This window comes from Gouania willdenowi, assembly GCF_900634775.1.
Source record: "Gouania willdenowi chromosome 24 unlocalized genomic scaffold, fGouWil2.1 scaffold_320_arrow_ctg1, whole genome shotgun sequence".
NCBI lineage: Eukaryota > Metazoa > Chordata > Actinopteri > Blenniiformes > Gobiesocidae > Gouania > Gouania willdenowi.
The window spans coordinates 4,192,016-4,205,265 of record NW_021144848.1 but is presented as its reverse complement, the minus strand read 5'-3'; the positions used below and the strand labels follow the sequence as shown (position 1 = coordinate 4,205,265).

General features: G+C 43.1%; 3 protein-coding genes across 3 annotated transcripts; 1 reads left to right on the top strand and 2 right to left on the bottom strand.

Annotated features, from left to right (window-relative positions):
• The first annotated feature begins 2,039 nt into the window (after positions 1 to 2,039).
• Positions 2,040 to 5,859, top strand: rrm2 (ribonucleotide reductase M2 polypeptide). Its single transcript, XM_028440698.1, has 11 exons — positions 2,040 to 2,638; positions 2,777 to 2,846; positions 2,923 to 2,991; positions 3,265 to 3,417; positions 3,489 to 3,605; positions 3,686 to 3,819; positions 4,020 to 4,114; positions 4,195 to 4,328; positions 4,761 to 4,865; positions 5,429 to 5,542; positions 5,623 to 5,859. The coding sequence occupies exons 1-11, from the start codon at positions 2,523 to 2,525 to the stop codon at positions 5,773 to 5,775; spliced, it is 1,260 nt and encodes a 419-aa protein (XP_028296499.1). The 5' UTR covers positions 2,040 to 2,522; the 3' UTR covers positions 5,776 to 5,859.
• LOC114458303 (galectin-8-like) lies at positions 5,800 to 11,072 on the bottom strand. Its single transcript, XM_028440700.1, has 8 exons — positions 10,987 to 11,072; positions 8,404 to 8,492; positions 8,137 to 8,344; positions 6,978 to 7,109; positions 6,821 to 6,909; positions 6,338 to 6,509; positions 6,163 to 6,264; positions 5,800 to 6,084 (listed from the first exon to the last, which is right to left on the bottom strand). Exons 1-8 carry the CDS (start codon positions 11,023 to 11,025, stop codon positions 5,989 to 5,991), a joined length of 927 nt encoding a protein of 308 aa, XP_028296501.1. The 5' UTR covers positions 11,026 to 11,072; the 3' UTR covers positions 5,800 to 5,988.
• A 779-nt stretch (positions 11,073 to 11,851) lies between these two features.
• On the bottom strand, positions 11,852 to 13,008 carry LOC114458284 (ribonucleoside-diphosphate reductase subunit M2-like). Its single transcript, XM_028440679.1, has 3 exons — positions 12,968 to 13,008; positions 12,146 to 12,259; positions 11,852 to 12,073 (listed from the first exon to the last, which is right to left on the bottom strand). The coding sequence occupies exons 2-3, from the start codon at positions 12,218 to 12,220 to the stop codon at positions 11,921 to 11,923; spliced, it is 228 nt and encodes a 75-aa protein (XP_028296480.1). The 5' UTR covers positions 12,221 to 12,259; positions 12,968 to 13,008; the 3' UTR covers positions 11,852 to 11,920.
• Between the last annotated feature and the right edge of the window lie 242 nt (positions 13,009 to 13,250).

The window sequence follows — 13,250 nt, the reverse complement described above, 5'->3', positions numbered from 1 at the left end:
GGACTTTTTTGGCTTTAGTGTTAATCCACAATCAGAAAGTCTCTTCATTACAGAATGTAGGAGCACATCATGTGTTTCCTGGTCCAGAGCGTGTATGATCACATCATCTGAGATGTTTTCCACACCTTCAGTGCTCACTAGTGCATTAGTGATCTCATGTTGGTATTGTTCAGTGGCTGGTGACACTATAAATATCAGACTTTTATATCTGTAAACTCTGTTATGCTCTGCACATGTTGTGATATCTCTGGAATCTGTGGTGAACTCCAACTGATGATGTCACCATTTCAGATGTAGTTTAGTCCTAGAAGTATTCCATCCACTGTGGGAAATCTTTCCCTGATTATTGCTTCATTTCTTTTCCTCATGTCTAAACACATTCTGATGTCTGTTTGAGAACCACTACAGGATTTACCCATGGTGTAGAACCTTCTACACGTTCTATAATGTTCATTTATCTTTTTCTCAACTGCTCCCCTTAAATGTTAGGGTATGTGTGTCAGTGGTTGTTGATGATCACTGTATAGACTAATGGGTTTAGTTTTCCTACTTCTTTAAACACTTGAATAATGTTCTTTAACAGTGTAATTTAATAAAACCCAGGAGTGGTTCACCATTATCACAATAAACTCCGCCTCCTCAGTCCTATCTCCATCTTTGATTTCACATTTAAATGTTCCTTTAACAGATAGTGACTGTGTTGAGGAATATTCATATACATTCCTCTGTCCTACAGGTACATACTGTATGAATTAGCTTTTCTCACACATGTTCTCCATGACATTACTTGTAACACCAGAATCTATGAACATTTCTAACTCTACTCCTCCAACAGAAAATATGATCTTTTCAGACACATCATCATCTTTTACAATAAAAGCATAATTAACTTGTTCTACCACGTTCACATTATGCTTTTTATGTCCTTTATTACGACATACTTTAGATAAATGTTCCTTATCATTGCATTTGTGACAAGTTTGTCCTCGCGTTGGACATTTGTGATCCATACATGTGATCAGTATAGCCACACCTGTAACACTGTTTTATCTCCATCCTTTATTTTTCTTTCTGTGTTGTAGAAATCTAGTGAACAATGTCTCCTTCCATCTTTCCCACGGTGACGCTCATTGTTTCCAGCTGCTCACATTGTGAAGCCACCTCCAATGGTGAGTTAATGTTAAACCTGGACCATCATCTCGTAGCTTTCTCTGAAGTGTATTTAATCAGGATAACGTCTCTTATCTGGTTATCTTTATCTCCTTTGTCTCAAACATGTACTAAACTGCTGCACCATCTCACCATGTCTTTGTGACAACTTGTGAAAAGTTTGGCGTGCATAGGCTGCGTTCACTTCTGGATCTAAGTATGTGTTGAGCGCAGTCACCTCCACTGTGTGATCCATCACCACAACATCAGTGGTAGAGAACATGTCCTGCACGTCTTGTAGAAGAGTGTAGTAGAAGAGCACGTGTCCGTTGTTTGGTTGCATCCGTAGCATCATCAGTCAAAATAAGTCCTTTCCCGTCCGCATACAACTCAAAAAACATCAACCACCGTGTCCACCTCGGTCCCAGCGTAGCTGGATCTGTGTAGCAAGCTAACGGTTAAATGTCTGACTTCTCCATATGCTGGTTTAAACTCTCTCACCTGCTGACTTTCAATGCGTACATCCTCGTCTTTGTCATCCTCGTCTTTGTCATCCTCGTCGCCATTGTTGTGTGCTCACCTTCATACTTCATTAGGTCGTTAAATCAATACACCAAGCACGATTTCTTTATTACACAGGACACAATCATCCATTAACATACATGCGGCTCTTTTTCTGGCTCCACCCCAAACATCACTTCCCCATACGTCATCAGAACCAATACATAACAGTTAGTTGTTGACTTTATTTTATTTTATTTTTTTCAGTGAAAATGTGCAAAAACACTAAAAATAAATAGGATGTTTTGAAACAAATAATTGTGACTCACTTTGTCCTCTGAATGATCAATATCTTCTGATGAACATATACGGCAACTTTATTTTTCATCTCTACGTTTCATGTTCATATTAACTGGGTAGAATATTGTGATGATATCACATGTGACCCAAGTATCGTGATAGGTATCGTATTGCATCGTCCTTGCCAATACTCACCACTACTTTATAGTGTTTTATTGTCAGAAACAAAGTGTCTCGTGTCGTCACTGCTGTCATTTTAAACTCCTGAAATATAACAATAGACACACAGACAGCATTAGGAGTGATTGTGAGTCCGTGTCAGTCCCAGTGTGTGTGTTTAATGTGAAACTGTGTGTTTCGTAACAGCTCCGTTTGGATTCTTCCGTAACACCCGTCATGGATCTGTTGGTCACCCGTACAAACGGAGACTAGACTATCTCCTGACAGAATAAAGCTTCGTGTTTCTCGGTTTTCCTCAACAGTTCTGGACTAGTTTTGTGTCCTCGTTGTGAGTCCGTGTCAGTCCCAGTGTGTGTGTTTAGTGTCAAACTGACTCTAACGTAACACCGGTCATGGAAATGTTGGTCACCCTTACAAACGGAGTCAGCCCAGCTGGTGGCTTCTGGGTAATCTGCTCCTCCCTCCCAGGCCCTAGAGGAGCCAATCAGGTTCTGCTCCCTCTCGTCACGTGAGTTCCCTCTACGCGCTGATTGGTCGAAGATTTGAGCGCCAAAGCATTGTAGTGATAAACCGCAGCTGCGCCTCAGTCTGTGTTAGTGTCTGTACCGTCTGTCCTGCTCTGACTCGTGATGCTGTCGGTCCGCAGCCCGCTGTCTGAGAACCAGCAGAGCCTGAACGCTCTAACGGAGAACATGTCTCTGGACAAAGAGAACACGGTAAGTTCAGTCCCCGGTGTCCGCTCCTCCTCCAGCCGCTGCTCTCTCACCATGTCCCGCCGTGTCTCTCCTTCAGCCTCCGAGCCTGAGCTCCAGCCGAGTCCTGGCCTCCAAGACCGCCAGGAAGATCTTCAAGGAGCCCGCGGTGAGTGTCCGTCCGTCCCAGCCGCTGCTCGGGTCCCTGAAGGCAGCACGGACACCTTTACTGGTGGCGCCAAAAATTAGCTGTGGCGCCAACGGGGGGGGGAGGGGGGGGGGTGACCTCTTTATTCAGGTTCAGTCTATTGATCATTAGTATTGATCACAATCAGAGCAGATATTAATCACAGCGGGGCTGACCTTTGACCTTTCTACTGTTAATAACATGTTTATTAACCAGTGGAGGTCAGAGGTCACAGACCAGTGTGTGTGTGTCCAGGGTGAGGTGATGAAGAAGAGCAGCTCTTCCTCAAAGGAGGAGGAGCCTCTGCTGAAGGACAATCCTCGCCGCTTTGTCATCTTCCCCATCCAGTACCACGACATCTGGAAGATGTACAAGAAGGCTGAGGCCTCGTTCTGGACCGCAGAGGAGGTCAGTACTGTCTGTAGATGTCTGTGGTGTTCCAGGTGGACCTGTCTGTAGATGTGTCTGTGGTGTTCCAGGTGGACCTGTCCAAGGACCTCCAACACTGGGAGTCTCTGAAGGATGAAGAACGGTTTTTCATTTCTCACGTCTTGGCGTTTTTTGCCGCCAGCGACGGCATCGTCAACGAGAACCTGGTCAGAGCGCCGCTTCCATTGGTCCACGTGGCTATGGGGGCGTGTCCTGTTGCTGACGCGGTTGTGTGTGTGGCCACCAGGTGGAGCGCTTCAGTCAGGAGGTGCAGGTGACGGAGGCTCGATGTTTCTACGGGTTTCAGATCGCCATGGAGAACATCCACTCAGAGATGTACAGTCTCCTGATAGACACCTACATCAGAGAGCCCTCAGAGAGGTACACACACACACACACACCTCTACCTCAGAGAGGTACACACACACACACACACCTCTACCTCAGAGAGGTACACACACACACCTCTACATCAGAGAAGTACACACACACACCCCTCTACCTCAGAGAGGTACACACACCTCTACATCAGAGAAGTACACACACGCCCAGAGGCTGACGGTGCGTTCACTGCCCCTCAGAGAGTACCTGTTCAATGCCATCCAGACTCTACCGTGTGTGAAGAAGAAGGCCGACTGGGCTCTGAACTGGATCGGGAACCAGAGCGCCACCTACGGTAAGGACGGAGTGCTGTGGCCGGGAGTGGGTGTGGCTAGTGCTGCTTGATGCTGATGATGTCACTGATGGTGTCACTAGGAGAGCGTGTGGTAGCGTTTGCCGCTGTGGAGGGAATCTTCTTCTCTGGTTCCTTCGCTGCCATCTTCTGGCTGAAGAAACGTGGTCTGATGCCAGGACTGACTTTCTCCAACGAGCTCATCAGCAGAGACGAGGTGAGAGGGCGGGGCCTAGCCCTGAGGTCACGGGGCTGAGCTGTGATGATTGGCGCAGGGGTACAGAACAGCCAATCATGGGGCTGAACTGCTGCTGAACAGGAAGTGCCTGATCATCAGCAGAGACACACGCCGCTCTGAGCTCAGCTACACACACACTATATAAACATTATATATATACATACATACATACACACACACTATATACACATTATATATATATATATATATATACATACACACACTATATACACATTATATATATACATACATACATACACACACACTATATACACATTATATATATATATATACATACATACACACACACTATATACACATTATATATATATATATATTATATAAACAAACACTGTAACCCTGAATACGTCATTTAACTGTAATGTGTGTCTGTGTGTAATGTGTGTGTAGGGGCTCCACTGTGACTTTGCGTGTCTGATGTTCAAACACTTGTTGAACAAACCAAACAAACACACAGTGAACGACATCATCAGGAACGCAGTCACCATCGAACAGGTCAGTGTGTGTGTAGGAGTTCCTGACTGTGTGTTTGTGTGTGTGTGTATTTATACAATGTGTATATATGTGTGTGTAGGAGTTCCTGCACATGTGTGTGTATATATATTGTGTGTGTAGGAGTTCCTGTGTGTGTGTGTGTATATAATGTGTATATATGTGTGTGTGTGTGTGTATTTATACAATGTGTATATATGTGTGTGTAGGAGTTCCTGTGTGTGTGTATATATAATGTGTATACGTGTGTGTGTGTAGGAGTTCCTGTGTGTGTGTGTGTGTGTGTATATAATGTGTATATGTGTGTGTGTGTAGGAGTTCCTGTGTGTGTGTGTATATAATGTGTATACGTGTGTGTGTGTAGGAGTTCCTGTGTGTGTGTGTATATATAATGTGTATACGTGTGTGTAGGAGTTCCTGTGTGTGTGTGTGTGTATATAATGTGTATATGTGTGTGTGTGTGTAGGAGTTCCTGTGTGTGTGTATATATAATGTGTATACGTGTGTGTGTAGGAGTTCCTGTGTGTGTGTGTGTGTATATAATGTGTATATGTGTGTGTGTGTAGGAGTTCCTGACTGAATCTCTTCCAGTGAAGCTCATAGGGATGAATGGTGATCTGATGAAACGTTACATAGAGTTTGTGGCTGACAGACTGCTGATGGAGCTGGGCTTTAACAAGGTAACTGATGATGTCACAGGGGGCGGGGCTCCCACTGAGCATGCTCTGTACACTCACTGTGTGTGTGTGTGTGTGTGTAGATGTACGAGGTGGAGAATCCCTTCGACTTCATGGAGAACATTTCTTTGGAGGGAAAAACCAACTTCTTTGAGAAACGTGTTGGAGAATATCAGAGGATGGGTGTGATGTCATCAAATGGAGACAACGCCTTCAGACTGGACGCAGACTTCTGATGATGTCATCAAACAGACTTTTACTTTGTAAATATTGTTTTTAATTAATTTTTTTAATAAATCAAAGTGCAGTGATGTGCTGAGTGGACCAATGAGAAGCCTGCTGTGAGGTCATGTGATACTTGGTTGGTTCTGACCTTTAGTAAAGGTCAAAGGTCACAAGGTTGATTCATTGCTCAGGTTTGTAAATTATGACATCCTAGATTAATAAGATTAGTGCTGATTGGACAGAGCTGATGCTCCTCCCCCTGGTAATGATGTCGTCAGTGTTTGAAGGTCCAACAGAGAAATGTCTCCAAGAACTTCCACCTATTGATTAGACACACCTGTTCAATGATCATGACCTATTTAAACACCTTTATTCTAATCAATAACGGTATTGATTACCTGTGTGATGCGGCCCAGCTCAGTCACACGGTGTCTATATTCAAACTGATGGATCCCGTTCACAGCGACTCTGAAACACGACGCCTCACATTTGATAATGACCTATGGAAAGAAGGCGGAGTCAAACCACAGTCAAAGTCAATCATGGTCAGTGTGTGCAGAGGTCAAAGGTCACCTCAAAGTATTGTCCAGCAGTGAATGGGAAGTCAGAGGGTAGCGTGGTCTCCTCCTCCCCCCAACACCCTGACAGGAAGGAGTTCCTCACCAACACGCCCTTATTTAGGCGGGGGTTCAAGTGGAAAGCCAGGTCACTGCTGGCCCCGCCCACACACAGATTCACACACAAGCTGCACACAGAAACAGGTGGAGGATGTTAGAGGTGAACTGGTTATCATGTTATCCTGTGACTGATGTCACCAGTTATTACACTGGGACACCAACTAAACCTCCTGGTTGGTTACACCCACTGATGATCCCTTTGATCATTAATTAGCTCGTCTGGATACGTAACACACACACATCAGTAATTTACCAACAAGTCCTTCATTAGAACTTCACTGGGTTTCATGGCATCAATAATGTTCACGTCAGATGTATCTATTAAAGGTTAAAGGGCTAGTCACATGTTCTACTGCTGATGACATCATGCAGGTGTTACCTTTGAGCCGTGTGATTGGTTGTTCCTTTGATGATGATGCTCCACCCTACCTTCAGCCCCCCCTTCAGGTCTGCTCTGAAAGGAATGCTCTACACACACACACACACACAGGTCAGAGTGTGTGTGTGCGTGTGTTTCAGCATCTGTGTGTGTGTACCTGTGTGTGTGATTGGGGGGGCAGCACCCCCACATTCTCCACCTTCACTTTCCCAGAAACAAAAATGCTGTTGACTCTGTTCAGATCAATTCTGTGTTTGTACTCTAACAGGTGGGCACCGTTGACTGCTACCTGGAACACACACACACACACACACACACACACTTTATCTTTGGCTGTATCTGTACAGGTGCATTTACACCGAACGAGATGAGTCGTCTGAACATTGTCTCTCTTTCTGGTCAGGGAATAGTATGAATAGTATACATAGTGGTATGAATAGTATACATAGTGGTATGAATAGTATACATAGTGGTATGAATAGTATAAACCAGGGGTCTGTAACCTTTACTCTCAAAGGAGCCATTTTGTCTCATCTCACCTGGATTAAAGTCCTCCTGGAGCCATAAAAACCTTCTCTATGAAGACAATACAGTGAATGAAATTCTATACAGTTAAAATGACATAGAATAATGTTTGATTTCATGATTTGATTTATATTGATCATGTAAATGGAAACTTAAAAACAGTTTAAAATAAAATAAATAACATCAATAAATAAAACAGTATCTTTATCTTCAAATTCTTACCCATCTCAGTTTATATGAACACAATGTTTATAAAGTAGATTTTCATAGTTAATGTATATGAAAGTCTATAAAAAGTAACATGAATATAATAACACATGATCATGTGATCAACACATGCTAATTACTCATTTCTTGCCACACATAAAACATACATATTTAACCTGTACATTGGTGGTTAAATGAATCTGTTCCCACACAATTAAAATCTGTATTTTCTTCCAGAAATAGTGTTTTTGTTGGTTTAGTTTCTTACCAGGGATTTAAAACTTAAGGTTAGTCACAGGTGGAGGAAAGTTGATGGTCTGTAGATGTTGTAGGAATGTGCTGAGTCATTGTACAACCTGATTTATTTTAGATTAATAAATTGTTATATCATGATTTTATTTGTCATTAATCAATAATAGCCTCTGTAGGAAAATAACAACTCTTTAGTTCAATAGGTTTTTTTTAAAGCTATAGGGAGCCATTGCAAAAGAGTCAAAGAGCCACATGAGGCTCCAGAGCCGCAGGTTGCAGACCCCTGGTATAAACAGTATACATAGTGGTATGAATAGTATATTCACACACACCTTGTAGCAGTCTTTCTGGATGAGGATGAGCAGTTCAAAGGCGGCCCCAGCGCTGAAGGGCGTACGTTGCAGGTGCTCCTCCCGTCCCCAGCGCTCCCCGATCAGAGAGTTACACACCACCATTGACTTATTGATCCGAGGGTTGAAGTGGAACGCTACGTCAGCACGAGGCTTCACACTGCTGCCACACGTCAGGTCTACCTGGAACCTGCCAGACACCTGTCAGACCAAGCCCAGGGCCAAGTGTGTCACTGTGTGTGTGTGTACCTGTCTGCTTTGTGTAGCACTGAGCCCTGGATGAGGATCATCTCTCCAGTTTGTAACCCCCCCAAGATGGTCCCTGAGAACGGGATGACCTACACACACATTAACAGTGGGAAAATCAGTATTTGATACACTACCAAAGACTGGACCACCATAGGTACACCTGTATTAACTGAACCAGTTTGAACTGGTTCCTGAAACACTACTTCATAGAGTCAGAGTGAGTAGAATCAATAAAAACACTGTTACGTCACCTATCATAGATCAAATAGGTGATGTAACAGAATGCGGGTGTGCGTTCTGGCCTTCGATTCCGATCGTGCTAAAAGCAGCCAATTGGCCAGATAGGTGGCCAAGCAAATGCCCCGCCTCCTCAGAGGCCCTATTGCTGCTTCCGTGCATCGCATGACCACCCTTGGCTCAATGAGAGGCCGAATGGGAGCACACGTTACTTTTAGCATATCCCTCGGAAAGTAACCTCAGGTACTTCCTGTGAGGGAAATATATCACAACATGAAAATACGCAACCTTCAGGTCGACAGACGTGAATCAGTCTCCCTGACACACCAGGCGCAGGGGGAGGCGTGCGTAAGCATCCTGAACTGGGGTGTATGTGTGTGCTTACATGTCCGTCTATCAGTCGCCACCAGTCGTGCCGTGGTGACGGAGAGACCAGGGCGTGGAAGCTCCCGAGTGCACATAAGAAAGCCAAACAGGTGCAGCTGTGGAATGAGTTGCTGCACCGGAGGATGGAGAGCAGTCATACAGTCTTCTTCCTCTCTTTCAGCCTGGGTGCACTTTAAGTGGGCATGTGCCTGCAAAGCTGCAGCATAGGCCAAAATGTCTTTTTTTCGGCCTGACAGATGAACCGCATTAAGACAGTGGGGGGGCTGAGGACCTCTTCTCTCACTATGGCACCGAACGCTGTAAGGAGGAAGGAGTCCTGCTTGGACAGGCTTGCACGACGTGCCGTGTGAAACGCCGCGCAGTGCCGACATGAGCCAGGGAGAGTCTACAGCGAGCAGGTCTTTCAGCCCCAGACAGCTCGAGAAGACCCAGTGCTTGTCCATGCCGGAGCCTTGTTTCCGTATCGACGGAGGCAACCCAGAGCATCCCTGTCCTTCTTGAGCGGAGCCTTGGTCTCCATCGCTGCACTGACGCAGACAGGAGAGGGATAGCTAGCATGCAGGCCAATGTGTGCTGGAGCGTCGGAGACGTTGAGGACAGCGTTTGACTCAAAACGGCAGCTGGCTCGCTAATGTCTGGAGGTTCGGATACCGGTGGTATGGAGCTTGTCCGAGTTGATCACTGCCGTGAGCGCTCGGGAGACGGACCAACGTGCCGAAGAGCTCGGAGCCGTCGAGGGCAGGGCAGCCTGGGACCACAGCTGGTGTGCCGAGGCCGTGGCGCTCTGAACCTGGCTCGGTGCAAAGCTCAGAGCAGGGCGGTCACCGGAGTGAGAGAGCCACTCGAAGCCAACATGTGCCGGAGCAACAGCGTTGGAGGAGAGCCGTAGCTGGGGCTCTAAGGTTCACTTACCTGTGAATGGAGCAGTACTTAACCAGAGCAAGGTCAGCGCTGGCTTCTTTCTCAGCCTGGTGTGGTCTTTAGCTAGCTCAATGCTATCAGCGTCTGTCGACTGGAAACCAAAGATCTGCCTGTGGACGGTTAAGCTGATAGAACGCGAGATGTGCATGAGAGAGAGAAGAGATGTTTGAATGAGAAACTGCACATCCGCCCTCCCTCTTATAGATGGTGGGAGTGTCCCTGGCAGATGGACAGGTTCTACCAGCCAATCAGGTCTTGGCGTATATTATTTAATTTAAATGTACATACACGTATATTATTTAATTTAAATGTACATACACGTATATTATTTATTTTAAATGTACATACACGTATATTATTTAATTTAAATGTACATACACGTATATTATTTAATTTAAATGTACATACACGTATATTATTTAATTTAAATGTACATACACGTATATTATTTAATTTAAATGTACATACACGTATATTATTTAATTTAAATGTACATACACGTATATTATTTAATTTAAATGTACATACACGTATATTATTTAATTTAAATGTACATACACGTATATTATTTAATTTAAATGTACATCTAAGCACACTTGTCAGTGTAAATACTGGAAAAGATAACCACGTTTACTTCATCTTCCTTTTGCACTACTCACCACTACAGGTTAGTTTTTATCCTACTGATCATGTGTTGTTGCTATATTCAGATGTTGTCCAGATGTTTGCCTCGTAGATCCTGGTTTAGTTACTTTAATACTTCACCTCGAAATTCTGGATTTTCTTGTCTGCGTGCTGTTTGTAGACCTGCTGCTTTATCTCCAAAATGGCGACTTCCGGGTTGATGACGCGCCGTGAAAACCTTCTATAGAACAGAAGCTAAACATGAAGTTCCATTCTACACCACCAGGTGAACTCATGCTCATAAAAAGCGTTGGTAAATGAAGCTTTTTTCCAAACTATCGTCTCTAAATGTTTCTAACGTCATCAGAAACAAAGCGAGTATAAAAGTATAAACGGAGTTAAATAAAAACTCACCGGGTTGGAGAAAGTTTGTCTCGGAGTAGGAAGAGACATGTTTGATCCAGAGCTGCTGTTCACTTCCGCCTCTGACGTCAGAGTTAAAGGTGTGACGCCACGGTCACGAGTTATTTTTAATGATTTTATAGAAAAAAAACATTTTAATCACAAACATTAAATACGAAACCTTTTTTATTGAACAGTCAATAATTTTAATAAGTTTATTTTTATAAACCAAACCATTGGTTCTTCATTTTAGTTTTTAAAGTTTGAAACCAAAGCTAACGTAATAAATTACAGTAGAAAAATGAGACGCCAGTAGACTAAACACTCATTTAAAAACCTATTTATAGTGTTACTTTTAACCAGATTTACAGAAATATTAAAGCTTTTTCTCATAGAAAAAAAAAACCATGTCAATGGTAAATATTAAATCTAAATGTCATAAGGGAAACTAAATATTTGGCTACATGCTACCGACACATTTACAAGGAAAAAAAAAAAAATCACAATTTTCACATGTATGGCTGTTAATCTGGTTACAATAAAATTTTAAAAGTGGTTTGTTGCTAAATATTACCATTTATTTTAGCATGTGCAACTTTATAATCAGTGCCCATAAGAGATTTATAATTGATCCTGTAAAAACTCTGCATCCTTCTGTGATAGAAACACTAACATCACTAATCATATCAGAAAGTTATGATTACAACTTTCATAATAGGTGACTGCATGTGAGCCATGTTACTGATCTATGTGCTTTATGTCTATGTTCCTGCTCCCAGTATTCAGGGCGGGGCTCAGGGCCTGATGAGGGCGGAGTCAGTGAGCTCAACATGGAGGCGTTCAGTCCTGCCTGTTCACTCAGTGATTAGAGACAAAGAACATTTCATGTTTTATTAAAAATTAAAATAACAAATAAAAGGCTAAAAGAGTCTGTTTGATGACATCATCAGAAGTCTGCGTCCAGTCTGAAGGCGTTGTCTCCATTTGATGACATCACACCCATCCTCTGATATTCTCCAACACGTTTCTCAAAGAAGTTGGTTTTTCCCTCCAAAGAAATGTTCTCCATGAAGTCGAAGGGATTCTCCACCTCGTACATCTACACACACACACAGTGAGTGTACAGAGCATGCTCAGTGGGAGCCCCGCCCCCTGTGACATCATCAGTTACCTTGTTAAAGCCCAGCTCCATCAGCAGTCTGTCAGCCACAAACTCTATGTAACGTTTCATCAGATCACCATTCATCCCTATGAGCTTCACTGGAAGAGATTCAGTCAGGAACTCCTACACACACACACACACACACGTATACACATTATATATACACACACACACACAGGAACTCCTACACACACACGTATACACATTATATATACACACACACAGGAACTCCTACACACACACACACATATACACATTATATATACACACACACACACAGGAACTCCTACACACACACGTATACACATTATATATACACACACACAGGAACTCCTACACACACACACATATACACATTATATACACACACACACACACAGGAACTCCTACACACACACACACGTATACACATTATACACACACACACACAGGAACTCCTACACACACACACACGTATACACATTATATACACACACACACAGGAACTCCTACACACACACACACGTATACACATTATATATACACACACACAGGAACTCCTACACACACACACATATACACATTATATACACACACACAGGAACTCCTACACACACACACGTATACACATTATATATACACACACACAGGAACTCCTACACACACATATATACACATTGTATAAATACACACACACACACACATATATACACATTATATACACACACAGGAACTCCTACACACACAATATATATAACCACATGTGCAGACTCCTACACACACATATTACACATTGTATAAATAACACACACACACAAACACACAGTCAGGAACTCCTACACACACACTGACCTGTTCGATGGTGACTGCGTTCCTGATGATGTCGTTCACTGTGTGTTGTTTGGTTTTCAACAAGTGTTTGAACATCAGACACGCAAAGTCCAGTGGAGCCCCCTACACACATTACACACAGACACACATTACAGTTAAATGACGTATTCAGGGTTACAGTGTTTGTTTATATAATATATATATATATAATGTGTATATAGTGTGTGTGTATGTATGTATATATATATAATAATAATGTGTCTATATGTGTGTAGTATGTATGTATATATATACTGTGTATATA